The sequence below is a fragment of the Anolis carolinensis genome, chromosome 3, assembly GCF_035594765.1.
Source record: "Anolis carolinensis isolate JA03-04 chromosome 3, rAnoCar3.1.pri, whole genome shotgun sequence".
NCBI classification, from domain to species: domain Eukaryota; kingdom Metazoa; phylum Chordata; class Lepidosauria; order Squamata; family Dactyloidae; genus Anolis; species Anolis carolinensis.
The window spans coordinates 19,141,450-19,165,568 of record NC_085843.1 but is presented as its reverse complement, the minus strand read 5'-3'; the positions used below and the strand labels follow the sequence as shown (position 1 = coordinate 19,165,568).

Below are 24,119 nucleotides of genomic sequence, written 5' to 3'. Positions count from 1 at the left end.
ACTGCTGTCTGGTTTTGGAAAAAAGTTCAACCATCAGTTTAATGCACCAACAAGAATCCATGCAAAGTGTTCAAAGTGTTCTAAGTACCTTGCAATTAAATGCAAAAAAAGTCAAGCTGGACAGACACATGAGAACCATACCTCCGGCTGCACCGTTTCACCCCACAACTGTGGATTGCATAGGACCATCAGCCTTGAAGAACACTGGAACATGGGTGCTAAGAAGAGAGACACTGAGTAACATCAATCTCTTCTTGTGCATGTGCTGGACTTGAACAAAAAGTGATAAATTTAAGCTCCCTAAAAGCTATGGAGATCAACAGAGAAGACCTAGGCTTGAAGCAGAAAGAGGTTGCCACAAAGGTGGCTGATTACCAAGCAGTGCGGTTAATTGCGGAGAGCTTCATGTTGCTTTTATGAAATGAGGCATGTTAGGTAAAGTATTTTTATTCCCATGCCAGGCAGTATTGTTATTTCTGTTTAGTTTTAAACATTGATTCAATCGGTTTCCTTGCATGCTTTTACATGTAGCTGTATAGACCAATTGTTGCTCTACTTATGTTTTTGCCTATTCATGTTCTGGGTATTGGTAATCATTTATTTATAATTGGGTTTTAAAAATTGTTTTATTTCAAGATGCTCATTTTGATATATCATGAGCCATTTGGGACCACAATCTTTATGCAAATAAGAACACAAATAATTGGATAACCATTTTGATTATGGTGCTCCATGGCCAGTAGTCACAATGGAGATACATCATCGTTAATACTAGGTTCAGTAAGCAATAGGATTTTGTTGCTTCCAAGTCCTGACTGTGGTCCTTTCATAGATGTCAATGGAACTATCTGAAATAGTTTCCTGAAACACGTTGAACTAGTCTCCCCCCCCCCTTTTTTTTTATGATGAAGGAACCTGCACTTTCCATGCTATCTTTGACTTTGGTACCAAATTTTCCAAATGCCTAGGAACTCATTCACTTTGTGAAATGAGATGGCATGTGCCTTAATTACTGAAAAACTGAACAATGAAGGTGGCTGACAAAAGAGAACCAACTCCTTTGAAATGAAGTTCTGGAGGCAATACATTTCAACAGATACTATGGAAATCAAGCCCAAATTCTCTCCCTAGAAGTCAAGGTGATGATGCTGAAACTGCCATACCATGGACATATCACAAGATAGGACTCTTTAAAAAAAGAGAAAAATACTTAATGAGGCAGTAGGAAGAGAAGAAGTCTGCATGACCAGTGGGAGAGAGTCAATCAAGGAAGCCATGCCTGCCCCGAGTTTTAAAGAGCTAAGTCACACTGTTGGTAACAGGGTAACTTACAGGGTAGCTCTCATTCACAAGCTCACCATAAGTAAAAGCCAGCTTGATGACAATTAACAAAAAAGTTAGCTTTTTCTCCATAGTCCTCTCTCTGTAATAAATCACTTTCTTACTACAATGCCTTTAAAGCAGTGGTTCCCAATCATTTTTTGACCTGGGACCACTTTGACCAAAGATCACTTTGACCAGGGACCACTCTCCAACATTAGTACCAAAAGGGTTACAAATCAGTTTTCGGTCAACTTTAGATTCGGTTTGGTTATTTGGGGTGCTGATTCAGAAAATTGCATTGAAAAGACCACATCAGGTCTAGTTTCTGATACAGAACATCTGCTCGCCAACAGAAAACCATATTTAATAATCTAGAGCTGATTTTCCCCGCACATCTCGCAGACCTTATTTTAGGTCTTGCAGTCCACCAGTGTACCCATGAGTTGGGAATCCTCTTAGGCCCTCAAGAACATTTCTGAGGTCCTTGATTGCCCCTCATCCCCAAAATTAAGAAAGAAAATTTTGCTTTGCATTTGTAAAATCCCAAATTCACCCATATCTCTAGGGAGCATGAAGGCAATTATGGCACAGCACGTGCCGCCTTAGTAAACACAAGTAAATCTGGGTGTGAGCCAGAATGCTGTAGTGGTTTGAGTATTAGACTACAACTCTTGAGCGCCTGCTCAGCCATGGAAACCCACTGGTTGACCTTATTAGGCAGGTCACACTCTCCAAGCCTCAGAGAAAGATAAAGGTAGACCTCCTCTGAGCAACTCTTGACAAGAAAGCCCCATGATAGGTTCATCTGATGTTTGCCATAAGTCGGAAGCAACTTGAAGGCACACAACAAAATGACATGTAAAAAAGCCCAGGAATTGTGAAAGGTAGTGCTATGCCCCTTAGAGACTTCAAGGGGTGGGACAGTCTATTTTAAAAAAATACAAATAAAAATAAGGAGGTGGAGAGTGCATTAGGAGAGTAGTCCCCTGAGGTCCAGAGAGTAGCATTTTGTCCCCACATTTTGGGTACTTATTTGTACCTGCTTTAATGACGGGAGCGTGGACAGGTATGTAAACACAGGTCTATAAAAAGCTTGTAAACAATAATTAACTTATGTCTAGTTCTTGTTTATGCAAGATGAAAGCCATCAAAGTGATCACTATGGCTTATGTGGGAAGAACTCTCCTAATCAATACAACTCCAAAGGTGTCCATTAGCAAGAAGAATCTAGGAGCCTCTGACGAAGCTTGCCATCATCTTTACTTTTTTTCCCTCCGTCTGCTGGTGTTGTCGTCCCGCTCACATCTGAAGATGGAGAAACAATAGAACATCCTGTTATCCTTTTTTTACATATATACTAATGAGTATCCTTATTGCTCTGAAACATGAAACATCCAGTGGGATGAGCAATATCACTGATCTCTCTACTCCATGGAGAAGAATTCTCCACTGCTCAGTTTACAGGCCTAAAGCACAGTGTTCAAAGATCTTTTGTCTTTTTGGACTGGTGTTTCCAGCCACCTAAAATATAACCACAAGAATATACCCACAAGAATCCCAACCTAGTGGGACATAATACAAAGAATTGAGTAAATAAATAAATAAATTTGAGAAGAGAGGGGAAAAAGACACATGTGAATGGGACCAATATGGCACCCACCATGCTCCATACCAGAGTTAGTATTTAAAATGAAAAGGAGCTGGGTAGGATCCAACCTTAGGATCATCTACACCAGGCAGGTGAGCCCCGTGCAAAAGTGCACACAGCAACTCGCTATCTCCCCTCCTTCTTGCTGGTCACATTGGCAACTCTGCTAAGTCAAAATGGGTTATCCACATGACAAGCAAGAAGGAGGGGAGATTGCCTACTCCTTCATGATGGCTGTGCAAGTGCCCTGTTCCGATATTAGCAGAGGTGCCCATGATAGCCTAGGGCTTCATGTCTAGCTACCCTGTTTCCCCTAAAATAAGACATCCCCAGAAAATAAGACCTAGTAGAGGTTTTGCTAAATTGCTAAATATAAGGCCTCCCCTGAAAGTAAGACTTAGCAAAGTTTTTGTTTGGAAGCATGCCCGCCGAACAGAACACCAGAGCATGCAGGATCGGTAAATGTATGTACCATAAAGTGTTATACATGGAAATATTGGTAGCAACAAGAAATTCTTGATAGGATTCACAGTTTGTCTGGTTATGCTGGTTTATGATGACAACTACTGTACAGTATATAATAAATGTTCATTTTTTGTTCAACAATAAATGTGAATTCTTCTTCATGGAAAAATAAGACATCCCCTGAAAATAGGACCTAGAGCATCTTTGGGAGCAAAAATTAATATAAGACACTGTCTTATTTTTGGGGAAACATGGTAGGAGCAGCAGTGACATGGCCAAAATCCATTCTGTTATCTACAATGATGTGCACAGGGAGTGTGTTGGCACCAGTGTTTTGTCTGGACAGTGGATCAGGCCAAAACAGATCAGAACCAGCTGTCTAGATTGTCCTAAAGCTCTGGGATACTTCAGAGCTTCCAGCAAACTCTGGAGTATTCCCTGACTTTGTCCAAAAAGAAGCAAAGTTGGTTAAAACCTCCAAATTCATGGGAAGTAGCCGTACATCGTGAAGACTCCCAACCTTCTATTCAAGGCAAGTCTGGGTTTTTTTTAGCCAGTACAGGCAAGCCTTTAGTCCTAATTTGGAAAACTCACTGAACTCAATGGTATCTAATTCAGTCATTAACAAATTGCTTGGGCCTGAATCCTTTTATTACTCCCAACTCTAGGAAACGCATTAAATTCACATAATTCAATGGGTCTACTCTAGTTGGAATTAAACAAGTGGATTTAGACCCAAGTTGAATCCATTGCTTCAAGGTTGCAATTCTTTGAACATTTCCTTGAGGAGAACTCCATTGAACACAGTGGAAGCTACTTCCCAATGTTTCTACAAAATCATTCTGCTGATATTTGCACAGATTTGTGCAAATGATTTTGTTCACGTGAAGGACTTCAATTCCCAATACACTGTCTTAAGGAAGATGCAGAAGTTTGCATTGATTTTGTGTGTTGCTGCTGTAATGCTTTTTGTTACTGGTTTGTTTGCTTGAGTGGGTTTTTGTTGTTGTTGCTTTTGCTGTGATTAGTATAGTATTGTAAAACTTTGCAAACTGCTATCATCTGTTTTATAACAGTATGCAAATAACTGTGCAGTTAAGCAAACTAAAAACTTATTTACAGGTTTAACCTTTGTGGATTTGATTATTCATGGAATTGATTATTAGGGTCTTGTGTCCATGACTCCCACAGAAGTGGAAGGTCTACTGTAAAATAGATGCAACCTTACCCTGTAACTGTGTTACATTCTTTTCTTTTTCTTCTTCAACTTTCTTTCCATCAATGCTTTTGGTGGAAGGTGCCTTGCGATCTACGGTGTCTGTTTTAATTGAGCCAAGGTTCACCAGGAGTTGCATGGCATCAAACTTTTCTCCATTGCCTTTCAGGTTCTCCAGAACTTTGAGGCACTTGTAAGATTTCAGTTCACTGACATTCTCCTCCAGGAAGAGAAGGTAGAGGCTTAAGTCGTTGTAGCTCTTTGTTTTGAATTTGAGAACATCAAATGTTGGCAGAAGCTCATATACTTGGAGGATGTCTGTACTTTGCCTCAATGGCACCAACAGTGCATAGATCACCAGCGGCAAGAGGAGGATGTAGACAAAGAAGTTGATATAACTGAGCACCTGGAAGACGCCGACAGCAACCATTTTGCATTGAAACTTTTCTGGAACAGTTGTATCATTCTTTAAGATCCCACGTTTGATGTTGCAGATGAATTCATCAGTCACTGAGGAAAGACTGATATAGTAACCCAGATAGGCGCAAGCCAGGAGAATAATTGTCAGTGTAAGCAAACGACAAAATATATACTTGATGATTAAGGTCTTGGTGCCCCTCTTTGTCTTCAGGTATTGCTCCACAATGGGATACTTAAAGCAGCTGTCAGATATCTCCCAGAAGCTGGATTTGGAAAAAGCAAACATCCAAAGCTATTATATGAGGATTTAATTTATCTAAAAAAAATATAAAAACACACTTAGGAAATGGGTCTCACTCAAATTTCCAAAACAATGTCATACTTTTAGCTAAATTCTGGAAGAGCTTGTCTTTAGCAAAAACCAAGATCAGTGTGAAGAGATGGAGTAAAAGTTCAACCAGTTGGATCTCAGCTCCATTTCGTCTCCTGTAAGTCTCACATTCCACCTATATCTCTCCAATATAGTCATTCTCTGGGACTTCTGGAGAACCCAAAAAGATCCCAAAGAAAGTTTTTATCATTATGTATCCAGAGATAGGAATACAGTTGGGAGACTTCTTGGTCACTCCCTGGCTCCCTACCAGCACTTCCCAAACTGGGTTCCCTAACTGCAAGAGCATTGTAGGGGTCCACAAAAAAAGGCCAGAGTGTGAAGATCTTACTGAAATTAAATGTCTTCTTTAAAATGACATTTGAATCTGTGCCACTGAATGACTATTGGGTAAGACTGATAGCCATATAACTATCAGTAGCCGGAAAGGTTATCTGAACAATGCTCCCCTTCATGTCCACCTATCAATGAGAATCAGACTTTTCAGCTTTTGCTTTCACCAAAAACAAATTTAGGAGGAAGCTGGATGCTGTCTCAGATTTACATATTCAGCTGTCAGATATGAAGCTCAATTTCAAAACTATTTTTCATACAATAATGAAACAATTTCATTTATCACTTGACATGTGAATCCAGTATTTTCCTGTACCAAAGTAAATGTTTATTATATCCAATCTTTTATTGTGCCAAAATGAAGGTTTGTGGTTATGTTTGAAATATTTTCTATCAATTTCCAATCTTACTACATTATACAAAACAAACAAAACACTCAGACAAAAGGAATAAATAAAAGAAGGAAGAACTTCATGGATTCACAATGCTTAGGGGCAGAATTATTATTTATTATTATTTATTTACAGTATTTATATTCCGCCCTTCTCACCCCGAAGGGGACTCAGGGCGGATTACAATGAACACATATATAGCAAACATTCAATGCCAACAGACAAACAACATATATAGACAGACACAGAGGCATTTAACATTTTTTTCCAGCTTCACGATTCCGGCCACAGGGGGAGCTGTTGCTTCACTGTCCACTAGTGGCTGTACTTCCTCATTCCTTTCCTCGTGTTTTGCTGGCAGTTTTATGATGTTGTAAATTAGTTAAATTAGCCTCCTGCATAAAGCGTACCTAAATTTCCCTACTTGACAGATGCAACTGTCTTTCGGGGCTGCATAGGTCAACAGCAAGCCAGGCTATTTAATGGCTGGGGGCTTAACCTGACCCGGGCTTCGAACTCATGACCTCTCGGTCAGTAGTGATTTATTGCAGCTGGTTACTAGCCAGCTGCGCCACAGCCCGAATTAAGTTTCTGTGAGAAAATCAGGGCTCTGTGTTAGGGTTCTGCAATAGGAAAAGGGTCTTTTGAAGGGTTCCATGACTGAAAAGGTTTGTGAACCGTTGCTCTACATGAGTGTTTTGGAGGGTACTAAAAGAAGGTGAGCCTTAAAATGAGCGGAATTATCACACAATGACCATAAAAAGACATACACAAATATTAGGTATGAAGTCAATGTATATCAAGAACAAGGTGCCAGATAATAACCACACTTTTATAGTGCCACACATTTTGGCAGGGTTAGCTACTTCATTTAATAATTATAAATATACTGTCTAGTCACAATTGCAACTGCTAGTTCTAACTAGAGAAACTTCCATAAATCAATGGGATTTATATCACACTGAATTATTATTATACGTGACAAACTGGAATTATAATTCAAACAGTTTTTTTAAAACTGTGCTTGTGCATTTATTGCTTTGGGCCAGCAGAAACCTTCTAACACTGTTTAGATCAGCAAGGATCATTGGGGCTTTGGTGTCCAGATGTATAGCAATTAAGTGCTGAAAACTGAAATATGGACATGCATGTGAGAATGAGATCCCACTAATTAATTCAGTTTTGTTTTATCTCACTCCATCCTCCAATCTGATGGTACAACATGTGGATGAAAAGTCACATTTATATCTTTCCCTTGGAATAGTTATTTTTATACATAAGAAAACTATTCAAATCCTCAGAATTGCAATCCAACTCCCTCTCCTCTTCCAAACTCTGCTATTCATATTACAGGATTTTTTCTTAAACAAACACTGGGAAACAAAAAGTTTATGCTTCTTCTTAACTATCCCTCCATCATTTTGTAATCTGGAAATGGGCACTAGACATATTTCTCAGTGATGTGTATTAAAAACAAATCTATAAACTGGGATGGGGAGAGAACCAGCAAGGTGTGTGTTGTTACCTCTGGGGAACGTTCTCATTTGGGGTTGGCATGGAGCAAGAAGCATCCTTTGAATCACCATTAGAGCAGCTGTTTGCAGCTTTGATTGCTCTGTTATAGGCCTTGTCAAGCTCTTCCATAATAAATTTCAGGTCTGAGAAGAGGTGGGGTGCTGCCATGAAACGCCAGAAGAGATATGGCAGGTACAGCAAGATTGCGAGCAGCAGAAGGATGTAGGGGAAAAACTGAAAGAAAGAAAGAAAACCATCAAGATGTGGAGTTAGGTCACATCAGATCTATCTACGACACAACTGCTATGAAATTTAACAAAATGAAATGTATGCGGCAACTGACGTAGGGCTCACTTTTGGAAAGCAGACTGGAGAAATACAAAAATGGTAGGTTGCAACCCTGTGCACAGTTAGAATGGGATTACATTCTGATTGTGCTATTAAGGGTAAGTCTGAAATTTTAACACAGCAGGTTGAGGGAGCAACTGGTTCTTGGACTGCAACACTGATTGTTAGCTCCTACCAGGATTTAAAAAAAATCTCTAAAATCAGAACAGTAAATAAAGAACAACACTCTAAAAACAGAGGAATTACAGACATGACTCAATCGGGACAGCTAACACCTCAGAATAAAGGATTGAAGCTTGCAAGGCCATTAATGCTAATCAAGGTGATTAAATACAACACTTACACTGGCCTCCAACAAACAAGAGTTCTTTCTCCCACCCTGGACCTTCCACAAGTATATAAACCTCCCTTGCTTAGTTTTCCAAATATATCTCACAACCTCTGAGGATGCCTGCCATAGATGTGGGCGAAATGTCAGGAGAGAATGCTTCTGGAACACAGCCATACAGCCTGGAAAATGCACAACAACCCTGTAAGTGTCAAACCCTGTAAGGGTTTACATGACATTTCCACTGCTTTGGGATGTCAGAGATACTGCGATAAAGGACAAGGCTGTAAAACCAAGCACAAATGTGAAGTGCCAATTCAATAATCAGCTGTGATTTGATGATTGAAAGTTCCCTGCTATGCTTGAGAAGTGAAACATTAGACGGACAGCACTGCAGCAATATGGGAAAGCACCACAGAAGAGGAAAGGCCAGCTTAAAGTACTTTGGCAGGCTCATCCACAGATTCTGAATTCCTCCGATAAATGAGCCTGCATCTGGGAAATGAGCTGAGCAATCTGTGCAGGATCCAGGAAATGAAAGCAGTCTCAAATTGCACATACCATGTCTGAAAACTAAAACAGCAGACTGAGAAGGAGCCCTATATAAACTCAATCTTTTTCTAAGTCTAGAGGTGTTTTAGATTCTAAACCCCACTTGTGTAATTTTTATACCTATTTCCTTTAACAATATATGTATTTTTTTCTATATTAGAATTTTTTACTTCACTATTTTGAATCAATGCTGACATGGGCCAGTATTTTGTGTTGCCTTCTGTCCATGCTCCGACTGCCAGCAAAAAGTATCTCTTTCTCTCCAGGCAATTGATGCCTTATGAAATAGGCTGAAGAGGAATTATGATGGTGAAAACAATATTGCACTTTTGGAAAGGCACGACCTTTTAGAGATCATAACCTTTTGGAAAACCAGGAATTTCCATAGCCTTTTGGAAGCGTGACCCTTTTGGAGATTAATTGGCATTCACACTATTTGGAATCATCATAACCTGTTTGTAAAGTATGATCTTCCTGAGAAGAGTTAAAATACTTGTTTGAGTGAATCTTCTCCTTTAGTGGTAAATATCAACTAGTATTCATGCAAGGCAAATTAGGCTTCTCAGTTGTTAGACTGATATACCTGGTTTTCTCTCTGAACTGTTAGAAACAAAGATATGCCAATGCACAAAATATAAAGCAGATCTTCAGAAGTGTTATTTCAGTTGCCCAAAAAAATCTACTCTCCCATAAAATATACTTCTTTTAAATCATGCTCTCAAGACACCAATAGTAACATAGTTAATTTACTTACAAACTTCATGTATTCAGCATACAGGTACATTTCTTATTGGTCGAGAGTTTAAACAGTAAGTTCTCTAAAGCATTCTGTTTCAGTCTCTTTGTTGCATACAGACTCTCTTCAGTCTGATATATTACTGAATATTGACTCAATACAGACTGACTATTCACTACAGCATACTCACACTGACTTAACGCTAACACTGACAATTGCATACTGTAATGATTGACTTCTAAATTGTACTGTCTCTGATGTAAACTGGCTTTTAAAATGGAGTCTCAGTCCCAAATCTGGTCACATGGTCTGTAGTTCCTCCCACAACCTCAAACAACATAGAGTTAAGAGAAAACTGCATATCAATATATGCATACAATATAGTAAGCAATCACAATTATATATGTAACAAATGACTAGTATAGGAGGCTTGTAGAAGGTTGCTATTTCCAACATGTTCAACATCTTTATCCACAGGATACAGGATCTAATATCCCTCATAGATACCTAAAACCATGGATAATAGCAAACCCTGCATTTTGACCGTATTTGGCCTGGAGGCATAATAGAGAATACCACTGGAGGGCTTAGAGAAGCCCACAAACACTTCCAGAGGAAATATTTTTGGAGCATGTGTAAGTGAAACAGTGTCTATTGAACTGGCAGATAAGGAGGTCATTTATTTATTTATTTATTTACAGTATTTATATTCCACCCTTCTCACCCCAAAGGGGACTCAGGGTGGATCACATTACACATATAAGGCAAACATTCAATGCCTTAACATAGGACAAAGACAAGACAAAAGGAGGCTCCGAGCTAGCCTTGAACTCATGACCTCTAGGTCAGAGTGATTTGTTGCAGCTGGCTGCAGCTGGTTGCTCAACAGCCTGCGCCACAACCTGGCTAAATAGTAATCATTAATATAAAACAGTTAAGGATGAGTAAATCTAAACTACTCTTCTATATACATAATTGTTACTTAATTAAGTATGAGGATAAAAGGATTCATATTCACTGATTGGATCATGAGAAAACATATTTACTATCATGAGGAACCAGTTAACTTAGAATGTACAGTGTTCCCTCACTACTTCGCAGTTCACTTTTTGCAAATTCGCTGTTTTGCAGTTTTTCAATAAACTCTAAAATACTATTATAAATCACAAAAAATTACAATTTTCAGCCAAAGGAAGAGAGGAAGGAAAAGCCAAAAGGAGAGAAAAGGAGCCCAAGCGGCAACGGGAGGAGGAGGAGGCGATTTATCAACACACAATTGGTTGATAAAGACTTAAAATAGTGTATAACTACTAAAATAATGTATAAATATTAAAATAGTATCCCTACTTTACGGATTTTCACTTATTGCAGGTGGTCCTGGAACCTAACCCCCGCGATAAGTGAGGGAACACTGTATAGGAAGGCGGGAGAAAATCTTTGTAAGTAATTGACACTGTTGCAATCAGAGCTTGCAAAAGTTACATTTTGAGTCAAAACCTCTATAATACCCATGTTAGCTAGGGGATTCTGTCCATTGTAGTTCAAAAAAGCAATTTTTCTTAGTGCCACTTAAGTCTGCAAAAATGCCTACAATACAACTCATGTATTAAAACTTAATACGCATCCACACAGGAAATAACAAGTTAACGTCCAGTATTCTCTAGCAGCTATTCAGTATCCTTATTTAGGTAGCATCTCTGGGGGAGAAGAGCGGTATATAAATTAAATAAATAAAATAAAATAAATAAAATCTCCTAGCTCAAGCCTCCCAAATTTGACATAAATGTCATATTTTATGAGTCTTACTTTCCCACTTCCCTAAAGTGCTTCTGACAAGCAAATTCTGTATAAGGGTGAGGTTTAGCAATACAGGAACCTTCTTTGTCGACATTAGGACAGACTCCTTGTTTACCATGGCCAATATGCTTTACTGAAAGTTTCCATATTTTACACTTCTAGATGAATCAAACTACAACAATTAAGTGGAGAAAAGTAATTGTAAAAAGAAATAATAAGGACCATAAACTAATTATACAAACTTTGTGAAGCCAGAGTGGAAGATGTCCCGAGTCGCTCTGGGAAAGCTGTCTTTCCTGTACGGCTGCCCAGCAGAAAGAGTCCACGTAAGCAGCTTGGCGCCAAGAAAACGAGGTCGGAGAAAAACAGCTCATCTGTGTACCTAGGAGATAAGACAAGAATGTATTGCCAAAAAGAAAGAAGACCATCTATATCTATATATCTATCTATACACATAATAAATGTGAAAATCTGTATGTGTGTATGTGGCACGGGTGTCCATTCTCCCACAAACAGCTACAACTCCCAGTGCTAAGGAGCCACCAATGGCCTTCCCTTCAAGGAACATTGCAGGTTATAGTGAACACCATGAATATGTCCAAGAGCCCTGCCAATGTCCTCCACAAACACCATCCTGCCCACCACCCAAGTGAAGGCTTTCATTCAGGGACAATTTCATCCTAGATTTTCTGTTTTTACTCTACCAAAGACACTTTCCAATATTCCTTTCTCTCCCCATTGCTGTGGAATTTGCATGACCCTGCCGACTGCCTCTCCCTTAACCCATTTCTACCCTTTCCTATGGCACACAGCAAACAGAGTGGAATTGATCAGCAACTGAAGAACTAAACATACAGGAGGGGTTTGGGGCATTGACTCAACATGATGGAAGTTGTAGTTCACCCTGCATCAAGACACAGCACTGTGACCGCCACCAACAATGGACCTGGACCACATTTGGCATGCAGAACCCCATGATGAACAGAAAACAGTGGAGAGATTTGGGAGGAATTGGCCTTAACATTTGGAAATTGTAGGTACTGGGATTTATAGTTCACCTGCAATCAAAGAACACTCTGATCCCCACCAACGATGGAACTGGACCTACCTTGGCACACAGAACCCCCATGACCAACTGAACCTACTGGAGGGAATTGAGGGAGAGCATGGTGGGAGCTGTAGTTTACCCTACAGCCAAAAAGCACACTGAACTCCACCGAGAGCAAACTTGCCCAACATGACAAACTTTAACCACTGATGGAGTTTTAGGGGCTATACCTGGCATGATGCGAGTTGTAGTTCACCCACAACCTCATGCATTTTGGACAATAAAAAATGACTTTTTCAAATAACCCTGGCAATGTCAGGTACCCAAGGTAGTAATATTTATATATTTATTTATTTTACAGTATTTATATTCCGCCCTTCTCACCCCGAAGGGGACTCAAGGCGGATCACATTACACATATAAGGCAAACATTCAATGCCTTAACATAGAACAAAGACAGAGACAAATGCAGGCTCCGAGCTGGCCTCGAACTCATGACCTCTTGGTCAGAGTGATTTGTTGCAGCTGGCTGCAGCCGGCTGCTCACCAGCCTGCGCCACAGCCCAGGCCCTAATACATATAGGACACAATGCTGTGATGGGTGACTTAACAACCGGTGTTTATATGTATCAGTATGAGGTAGAAATGTTTTTCATGGGCTGCATTTTTCATGCTCCAGATCCACTGAAGTTGAACTCACATGTACATCTGCACTTTTTAATACTCCATGTTTGGCCCTTTCATATTACACAGTTACAGCCCTATGATTCCACTTTAACTGCCATTGTTTCGTCCTATGGCTTCCTGGGATTTGCAGTTCTGGAAGGAGCATTTAGAATTGCTGGCCAGAGGGCTCTAGTGCCTCCCGAAACTACAATTCCACAAGAAGCAAAGGTTAAAGTGGAATCATACCGCCATAACAGTGTAGTTTGAAATGGTCTCATAAGTATAACCTGCAGAAAGAAAACCAGGAAACTTTCCTGTCTTCCTAACATACTATTTTATTGGAGAGTTTAGTATTGTTAATCATTGTTAAGACTAATCCAGGTGTAAAACATGCTACAACCCATAATTCGCCCGAAGCTGTAGTTTCCTATATTTTCACTAGAATTTGCTGTTGTATCCTGCATGGTATTCCTCAGCTCTACAGCAACAAACATATCATTAGTTGTGCCAACACCAATCCAAACCTATCTATATACAAGAGACCTTTCGAAGGTGAACTGTAATATTAATTTGAACCCACTTTAGCTGCCATGGGGCAGTTTTACAAGGTCTTTCATCTGCAAAAAGTGCGGGTGCCTCACTAAACTACAACTTCCAGGACTTCAGAGTATTGAGCCATGGCAGTCAAATAGGGGTTCGCTCTTATCCAAGATTTCCTGTTTTTATGGCAAGCTCAGCAATGTATGACCCATGGATAAGAGGGCTGTACTATACACTGCAAAACACAATACCATCCAGCACCTTGTGAATAGTAACTTCCACATGTACATGCTGTCAGTCTGAAATAGTTTTGTTGACAACGTAGATAAAGAAATTGAGTGTGAGTCATGCCAGTCATTCATTAGAAAGGCAGTTGTCATACTATACCCAAACTGGTCACAGGACTCGCTTATGAAAACAGTGTCTCTTTCATTAGAGTTACAGTGGAATAAAAACTAGATCTAGATAAATTGGCGCGAACCCCAACAGTTCCTTTCTTTCCAAATGTCTGCAGAGAGATGGACAGAGAAAAGGGGCTTTCCAAAGATCTGATACAAAAGGTCTGCTGTTAACCAAGGCATCAGCACAAGAACTTAGTGCTCTTCATTGCCAAATGTCCAGATGTTCTCTTGGTATGTCAGTCAGTAGTATCCAAAATCAGAAGAATTTATATTGCAAACCCGCAATCTTTGGGCCAACATGAAAATAGGTTCCCTTCATTTTTTAGGTTGCAATCTTATACTCATTTGCTGGGAAATAAGATTCATTGAATTCAGTGGCACTTATTTCTTTTATCGATTGGCAAAGTGGATTCAGGGCTTAGAGAAGTTACTTTTTGGACTGCAGTCCACACTTTTCAAAGCTGATTGGGCTTTTATTATTATAGAGAGTTGACATTTTTAAAAAAAGATTTAAAAGTAATCTTTTAAAATGCTCTCTCATTCCTTGGCCTTTCTCCCTTAGATTAATGGATTTAGGTTTGAACCACTAATATTTCCCTTCTTCCTATTTAGGCTATTTAAATACCAAGAGATAGGTCTTTAAAAAACCATTTAAATACTTATTTCTTTCTGCCTACCCAGCCAGTTTTAATCATGAATTTTAAACTTGTGTCCATGTTTTAATTTCTGTTTTGTGTATTTTAATATGTATTTCATAAAAATATGTTTTAATATGTATATTTTCTAGAAATAGATTTTAATATGTGTATTTACAGAATCTTTACAATGTTTATGTGTTTTAATTATGCTTTAACCCATCTCAAGCCACGAGGAGGCAGGTAAGAAATAAATTATTATTATTATTATTATTATTATTACTACTATTATTATTATTATTATTGAATACTAACAAATGCAGCACAGAGAAAATACATACAATAAACATATTAGGAAGGAAATCTCCCTTTCATAACTAAAAATCCAGCCAACTGATTGGGCGAACAACAGCTCTTTTCTATTTTGTTTATCACTAAAATCAATACAACACAGATGCAAAAAAAGCAGATGTAGGAAGGACTTTTTTCAATAAGAGGAGTAAGAGTAGTTTTATCAATAAGAGTAGTACTTCTTTATAAAATAATGAGATGTCATTTGCAAATAATTGACTTCTATCCACAAAGAAAGATCATTGATCTTATTCCAATATTTTTTTCCAGTATCACAATACAGGCAGTCTCCAAACAATATAGGTTCTGTAGTTTTGCTATTAAGTTGAATTTTATGTAAGTTAGAACAGGTACATTTTTGAAATGCAACTCCAGCCATACAGATAGATAGATAGATAGATAGATAGATAGATAGATAGATAGATAGATAGATAGAGATATATATAGGTCCCTCTGTCTCTGTCTCTCTCTCTCTCTATATATATATACTGTATATGGTGTTTGTTTTGTTCTCTGTGCCCCTGTTTAGAAGATTTCAGCTCACTTTCTATCTTTGTGATAATTGGATTTTGAAACATTTGGCTTGCTGTGTACCTATTGATCTACTCACATTTGCATATCTTCGAACTGCTAGGTTTGCAGAAGCTGGGGCTAACAGCAGGAGCTCACCCTGCTCCCCAGATTTGAACCTGCGACCTTTTGGTCCACAAGTTCAGCAGCTCAGCGCTTTAATATAGATTGCCAGAAAAATCAGGTTGACTGGGCGACTGTCATACTACACTGTTATATATACATTCCACATTAATTGTTATGGCAACATCCTAAATGCTGTAACAGTGTAGCAAGGTATGGAAACAAGAAAGAAAAGCGGCTTTGATTGACTGGAGGATTGGAAAATGTGGCTGCTATCAAATGCTGCAGCACTTAAGTGCAATGAAGAGTTTTGTTTTGCAACTTTTTCCATCTGGAGGATCACCCTCCCCTTTAGAAACATAATCTCTGGCAGCTGTGGAGTCCCGTCATTCCACATCCATGGAAAGCCCCAATGCTTACAGTTACCAGTGTTTAAAATAACAGTTGCAACGAAGACCAAAAAAGGGATTTCAAAAATCAATTGGGCATTCCAGTGTCACAGATTTATATAAGCCCCAACGGACAAAACCATTTTTTGGAAGAGATAAGTGCATTTTCACTTTGACAGCTGGAAGAGCATGTTGTAAAACTTGTCTGAGCAAGTCTGCCTTGCACCCAGCAGACTCATCTAAAAATAAAATTATTCCAATTTGTTTATGCAATGAGGATCATAATACTGCATAGTTTGGTATTCAGGACAGTAGAGTCAAGCTTCCACATTTGTAGGTGTGCAGATGTGATTATTCACAGATTTTATAGGAATATCTAGGTCTTCCAGTGCAACTCTCTGGGCTGATAGATCTAGGATGCATAGACTCTGCCAAAAGATTTGACATGAAGCTATTTCCCAGATGTGCCAAGTTGACATGAAGTGGTTTCCCAGATGTGCCATTCAGATATATGCATCTACACATAGTTTCCATTATCTACAACCAAGATATATAGCAAAATAAACCTCCACGGAGCATTGTAAATATAGCAGCTCACAACCAGGTTTGCTTTCTTTTTTATTGTAAAAGCAACATAATTCACTTACTAAGGGTGACGCTGTGCTATGCTTTTGTGTTTTTAATGTGAACTTTGAAGCCAGTTATTAAGTAATTAATTTTTTTAAAAGAAAAACAGCACAGTTTCATTGAAAAAAACAAATAATGAGTTATAAAAGCAGCTGATGGAAGTGGCCCAGAATGAGATAAATATTTTCACTCTGCAAGTTTCGATATATTATTTATATTCAAGGAACACAACAAAATGTGGCATGAGATGTGTCTCATCTCCAAGATATCTAATTATGTACTTATGTGAAAATGCAGGTGTTGCAAAATCCAAAACACTTCTGGTTCCAAGAATTGTGGATAAGGGATACTCAATTTATACTTCATTCCTTGATTCCTTCACTCTTAATGTTCCATTATTGTTGATATGTTCTTGTTGTTCTGCTATTGTTTTCTACTTAAATTCAATACCTGGCAGGATGCATTTGTGATTTGCAGACGGCATGTAGATAAACCCACTTTTTGAGAAGTGATGATTGACATCCAGATGAGAAATTTATCTACAAATTAAACCAGAAGACTTCAGTCCCATCTACACAGCCATATAAAATCCAGATTGTCTGATTTGAACTGGATTATATTAATCTACAGTGCCATATAATCCTGATCAAAGCAGATAATCTGGATTGTATATGGGGCCTTTGATTTAATGATATTCACAGCAATCCTATGAGTGAATTTTGAATGCAAAAAGTGTGGGAAGTAGGATTGTTCTCTTGTTGGATAAACTCCCAGTTATCAAAACGTGTTAATTAAGAATAACATTCAGAAAACAGGGGAATTCCAGGCATGAAACAATCAAAGCCAGCTAACACCTCCTAACAAAGGATTCCCAAGACAGGAAGCAGCCAGGCTTTGAAACTGCAAGGGCATTCAGTGCTAATCAAGGTGGCCAATTGCAACATTCACACTTGTCTCAAGCAAAGAGTTATTTCTCCCACCCTCTGAAGCTAAGATGGTGTGGCCTGCTCAAAGTCACCTTATGGGTTTACATGACTGAGCAGGGATTCAACAAAACAACAATGTATGTGCATATACACTCCTGCAAAAATCCCATGAAGTGCAATACAAATCAGGTTTCCACAACTCTACATCAAAGTAATTCTCTTCAAACTATATTGCACATAATGCAATTTATTGAAATGCATCATGAATCTACACTGACCATATAATGCAGTTTGAAACTGCATTATATGGCAGTGTAGATGGGGCCATAGTTCAGTGCTCAAACTTTGACCCATGCAAGCTCTTGATTGAAATGTTGCAAAGAGGGTTGTAGCATATTACCGTTGTTTCAAACTACTACTTATCCTCCTCCTGTTCTTCAACGATTAGCTGTTCTGCTGCTAAGCAAGACAAATAATTAAAACAAATAATTAACAGTGGGCTGCTGTAAGTTTTCCTGGCTGTATGGCCATATCTCAAAAGCATTATCTCCTGACATTTCATCCACATCTATGGCAGGCATCCTCTGAGGTTGTGAGGTCTATTGGAAACTGGGCAAGTGGGCTTTATTGATCTGTGGAATTATATGGTCAGTGTAGATTCATATAATTGCATTATATGGGACTACACTAACCATATAATGTAGTTTCAAAATTCATTATATGGCAATGTAGGTAGGGTCTGGGAGACCTGGGTTTGAATCCCTGCTCAGTCTTGTAAACCCACCAGGTGACTTTGAGTAGGCCACGCCATCTTAGCCTCAGATGGTTAAAACTCTTGAACAAATCTTGCCAGAAAAACTGCGAGATATGTTCATCTTTGGGTCACCACAAGTCAGAAATGACTTGAAAGAATGTAACAACAATAACTGCTAAACATGTGGAAGGGAGGCAGAGAGGTAAAGCAAAAAATAGCAATTTATTCTCCAAAAGCTGGTAAGCTGGAGTCAGGATGGTTTCCTGTTTGTACAAAAACAGGTAAAAATAAGTTATGGAGGCACATTTACCAACTTGGTCTGTCATTAGAGGGCATGTTGAGGAGGAGGAGGTAGCACTGCATAGCCTATGGGAAGGTAAAAATTGCCTCCAATCATTTTAAAGTTGCCCATCCTTGTTTACCGACTCATGAATACAAGATATATACATTCATATACATGGCCCAAACTGGCCATGATATTCAATAAGTTTTTCCCCTCTATTCCTATCCCATGTCTTCCAAATTGAGTCTTCATTTCTCAAGTTAAACATAGTAGAGACCAAGCTGAATTAGTAGAAAGACTATGAGCATCCTGCCAGGGCTGGATTTGTTTGATACTTTACCATCCTTGTGGGAGGCTTCTCTCATGTCCCCACATTGGGAACTGGAGCTGACAGAGGGAGCTCACCTGCTCTCCCTAGATTCAAACCGCCCAACCTTAAAAGCATATTTAATCTATGTGTCTGACTGTTTAGTGAGGTCTTCGGTCTTCCACCCTGCACAATAATAGCATTATGGTTTCACTTTGACTGCCCTGACCACATCCTACGAAACCCAAACAGTATAAGACACTACAGATGCCTGGTTGAGAGTTCAAAGCACCCTTCACTAAACTTCAGAACTTCAGATTCCATACGATGAAACGATGGCTCCTTCTACACTGCCATATAAAATCCAGATTATCTGCTTTGAACTGGATTATGTGGCAGTATAGAAGGGGCCTATTGTAGTTAAAGTGGAACCACAGTGCTATACAACAGGCCAACATATACATGGATTCTGTATCCATAGATTTAACCATCCACGTCTTGAAAATATTCCAAAAAGCAAACCTTGATTTTTCCCATTTTACTGTGCCAAAGTATATGAGACTTGAGCACTCATGGGTTTCGTATCCAGGAGGGTGGGATATTGAAACAAAATCCCACCAGATATCAAGGGCCCACCATAATTTAATACTATGGAATGCCCTTTGCTACTTGGGAGCAACTTCAGGATTGCAGCTTGTTGCAGCTGCCAAACATAACTACGCCCTTTCCTTTTGAAACTGGATCAGAGACCTGGTCTTACTCAATACATTGATTAGCTGTCGCAAGCATTAGAAAAAGAGAAGAGGAGCACCAGAATCATTAATGCAGGTTGAGTATCCCTCCTCCAAAATGCTTGGTACCAGAAGTGTTCTGTATTTTGGATTATTTCCATAAAAATGGGATATCTTGGAGATGGGATCCAAGCCCAAACATGACTCATTTCTGTTTCATACACATCACCCAAAAGTAATTTTATACACAATGTTTTAACAATTTTGTGAAACAAGGTTCGTGTGCACCAAATGATAGGAAAGCAAGGTGTCTGTCTCTATCTCAACCACCTGTGTGGACAATTCTGGATTTCTGGAAAAGGGATATTCAACCTGTAATAGGTGCCATCACGGCACAGTGGTTTGAGTGTTGAGCTGGAACACTAGAAGAATGTGATTTGAATTCCTGCTTAGCTGTAGAAATCCACTTGGAGATCTTGGTCAAGTCACGCTTTCTCAGCCCCAGAGGAAGACAAATCTTGCTAAGGAAACCCTGTGGTTGTGGGTGCGCCTACACCTGGCATGGGCAAACTTTGGCCCTCCAGCTGTTTTGGACTTCAACCCCCACCATTTCTAACAGCCTACCATCAATCTTTGTTTGTCAAAGAGGGCTGATACATCACCAAGCTACAACTCCAAGGATTCCACAGCATTGAATCATGACCATTAAGGTGGTGCCAAACTGCATTAATAATACAGTGCATATGCAACTTTGGACACTGGTTATTGGAAATAACTGCACCCTCTAGGCACATATCTCTTTGGAAATAAATGGCAATAATAAATGGCAAACCTTTTCATTACTGAAAAGGAAAATGATGTCATATCCTTTTGGCAAATCTCCATGAATATGTGGAGACCACCTTTATAAAACCACTAATCCAGAAAAGCATGACCTTGTTTGAAGTCAACCCTTTGAACAAGTGATTTTCATAAGCATTCATGTAATGGCACACAGGTAACTCAGCAGTTAAACTGAAGAACTTAACAGCAACATGCATCCAACTCCACTGACGTCTGATGCAGACATGAGATCATGACTCGGCGTTTTAGATGGTTTTAATCTGTTTATATGTTCACTTATATGTTTAGATTGTTTATATTTTGATGAGCTGTGTTTTATTGCTTACCTGTGTGGCACTGAATTTTGGCTAGATTTGTAAGGCGCCTTGAGTCCTCTCTGGGATCGAGAAAGATAGGGTTGAAATGAAGTAAATAAATAATAAATAAATGCATCCACCTCCACGGAGGTTTAGAACAGAAATGAATACAAAATGGAGTCCTGAGTCTGTACAGGCTGAGAACAATCACATGTCTATAACCCCTCTCACACCAAAGAGGTACAGTCAAACTGGCAAATCAACATGCACATAGAATACAGGTTAGCAAACATACATCAACAGATAAATAGTGAAACACTTGGGGGGTTGCTATTTCAAACACTGGTAAACCAAAGGTCAGCTATGGGACCCACTAGATAAACTTGGCCAAACTGCTCTCTCTCTCTGCCTCAGAGGAAGACAGACCTTGCCTTGGGATAGGCTCACTATGGCTCTGAAACAACTTGAAGGCACTCAAGGATAGCAACTGTATCACTAGTGGGTTGCTGCGAGTCTTCTGGGCTGTATGGCCATGTTCCAGAAGCTTTCTTTCCTGACGTTTCGCCCACATCTGTGGCAGGCATCCTCAGAGGTTGTGAGGATGCCTGTCACAGATGTGGGCAAAACTTCAGGTGAGAAAGCTTCTGGAACATGGCCATACAGCCCAAAATACTCACAGCAACCCAGTGATTCTGGCCATGAAAGCCTTCAACAATGCATACATCACTAGCCTTTTTTCTGAAAAGCGGTAAAGTCCTCCCATGGCTGTAGAACAGTGGATTCCAACCTTTAGTCCTCCAGATGTTTTGGACTTCAGGTCCCATAATTCCTAACAGCTGTTTTTTTTCGTGTCAGGAACAACCGAAGTTGCTTCTGAAGTGATAGAATTGGCCGTCTGCAAGGACGCCCGGATGTTTTGATGTTTTACCATCCTTGTGGGAGTCTTCTCTCAGATCCCCGCATGGAGCTGGAGCTGATAGAGGAAGCTCATCCGCGCTCTCCCTGAGTGGGATTCGAACCTGGCAGCCTTCAGGTCAGCAACCCAACCTTCAAGTCACAAGGCTTTTATCCCCTAGGCCACCAGAGGGTCCTCTAACAGCTGGTAATATGGCTGGGCTTTCTGGGTGTTGAAGTCCAAAACACCAAGGACCCTTCTACACAGCCCTATATCCCAGAATATCAAGGCAGAAAATCCCACATTATCTGAGTGTGGACTCCTAAGTATACGTGAGTGTGGACTCCTAAGTACACCTTAGGCTGAAGCATAATAGTGTGTGGTGTTGTGGTTTGAGCATCGGACCACAACTCAAGGTACAGTACAGTCTCACTTATCCAAGCTAAACGGACCAGCAGAAGGTTGGATAAGCGAATATCTTGGATAATAAGGAGGGATTAAGGAAAAGCCTATTAAACATCAAATTAGGTTATGATTTTACAAATTAAGCACCAAAACATCATGCTTTACAACAAATTTGACAGAAAAAGCAGTTCAATACACAGTAATGTACGCCAGAACTCAATTGACAGACCCAGTCTTTTGAACTTAAACACGCCCATTTGCATTTTAGAATTTTTTTATGAATGTTGATGTAAGTTAATAATTTTTAATCTGATTTATAGTGTACTAGCTGTGCCCGGCCACGCATTGCTGTGGCTTGTCTGGTGGTGTTGGTGAGAACTTGTTGAGGTAGTGGTGGTACTGAATGTCTGTTGTATGGTTGTCTTTATGTTTAGTATGCATTTGGTTGTTTGTGTACTGTGAAAGTGGTGAGGGTAGAGGGGGTCTATGTCCCTGTGTATTGTATAGTATTTATACGTTGTCCATGTGTTGTGAATGCTTGGATTGTGTCCTGCTGCATAGTAGAAAGGGTTGGGTTGGATGGCCCTTAGGAGTCTCTCCAAACTCTTGTGCCTGAGTAGGTTGCTAGGAGACCAAGTGGACGGAACTTAGCCTTGTAACTGGCAGCAATTGGATAAAAACAATTATTCCTCTCCCTCTAATTAGGACTTTATTTTTCTTTTCTTTTTGTTGTATCAACCTAGAGCCGTGGATGATGGGTTGTATTGTCAATTTCGAGGTTGGGGGGCCTGTAGTTTTGTTGTTTTGTCCACTGCCCTGATGCCATCACTCTTTTATATATATAGATTGTATAGTTTTTATATGTGTGTTTATTGTAAGCTGCCCTGAGTCCCCTCTTGGGTGAGAAGGGCGGGATATAAATGTTGTAATAAATAAATAAATAATGTTATGTTGTAATTACTGTATTTACGAATTTAGCACCAAAATATCATACTATATTGAAAACATTGACTACAAAAATGGCTTGGATAAACGAGGCTTGGATAAGTGAGACTCTACTGTAATAGGATTCTAACCCCTGGTCAAAACAGTTCAAAGCAGATATTGTGGGATTTTCTGCCTTGATATCCTGGGATATAGGGCTGTGTGGAAGGCCAATAGAGGACCAATGGTTGGGGTCCACTGCTGTTGAATGAAGCTGGACACTACTGCCATGGCTCAATCCTAGGGGAGATGACCTCAGAGGAGACTCAAGACCTGACCAAGCATCAACCCCAGGGGAGATGGAGAGATGTCCTTTGAGGAACATCTCAAGACCTCATCAAGCAAGAACCCCAAGGCCTTCAAAGTGGGGCCAGGCTGCACTGAAGCTACAGGGCTTTGTGATGGCACATGGCAAGTGGTGCCCAAGTGGTGCCCAAGTGGAGGCTGAAGGGCTTACCTATGGAGATCTCCTGGGCGAAGGCCAGCGAGATGAGGAGGAGAGGCAGCCCGACGGAGATCCAGGTGACCAGCTTGTCCACGGCCAGCTCCAGCCGCAGCCCCTTGAACTTGGACTCCGCGGTGTCCTTCAGGAGGAAGTCCGAGAAGACGTACTCGGTGGCGATGTGGGCGATGGCCATGGCGGAGGAGGACGAGGAGGAGGCTCAGGCCAACAAAAGGTCTTCCTTCCTCAGGAGGGGGCTCTTCTTCCCTCCCGCCCGCCCTGGAGCTCCACCAGCCCCATCCCACCTGCAGCCAACCCCTTGGAAAAGGCCGAGAAAGGACCTTCTCCCCAAAGTAGAGGAGGAGGAGGAGGAGGAAAGAGACCCTCCTGGCGCCCGGCCTCCCTTTGTTTGGCTCCTTCTTCCAAGCCTGCCTCCTTCCCTCCCCTTTTAAGAGGCGGGGACATAAGCAAAGGGCGGGGAATTCCCTCTGAGGATGCC

General features: G+C 40.1%; 1 protein-coding gene across 1 annotated transcript; it reads right to left on the bottom strand.

Moving 5' to 3' along the window:
• Positions 1 to 431: 431 nt before the first annotated feature.
• panx1 (pannexin 1) lies at positions 432 to 24,052 on the bottom strand. Its single transcript, XM_003219318.4, has 5 exons — positions 23,636 to 24,052; positions 11,707 to 11,846; positions 7,714 to 7,937; positions 4,665 to 5,335; positions 432 to 2,628 (listed from the first exon to the last, which is right to left on the bottom strand). The coding sequence occupies exons 1-5, from the start codon at positions 23,814 to 23,816 to the stop codon at positions 2,537 to 2,539; spliced, it is 1,308 nt and encodes a 435-aa protein (XP_003219366.2). The 5' UTR covers positions 23,817 to 24,052; the 3' UTR covers positions 432 to 2,536.
• Positions 24,053 to 24,119: the final 67 nt, after the last annotated feature.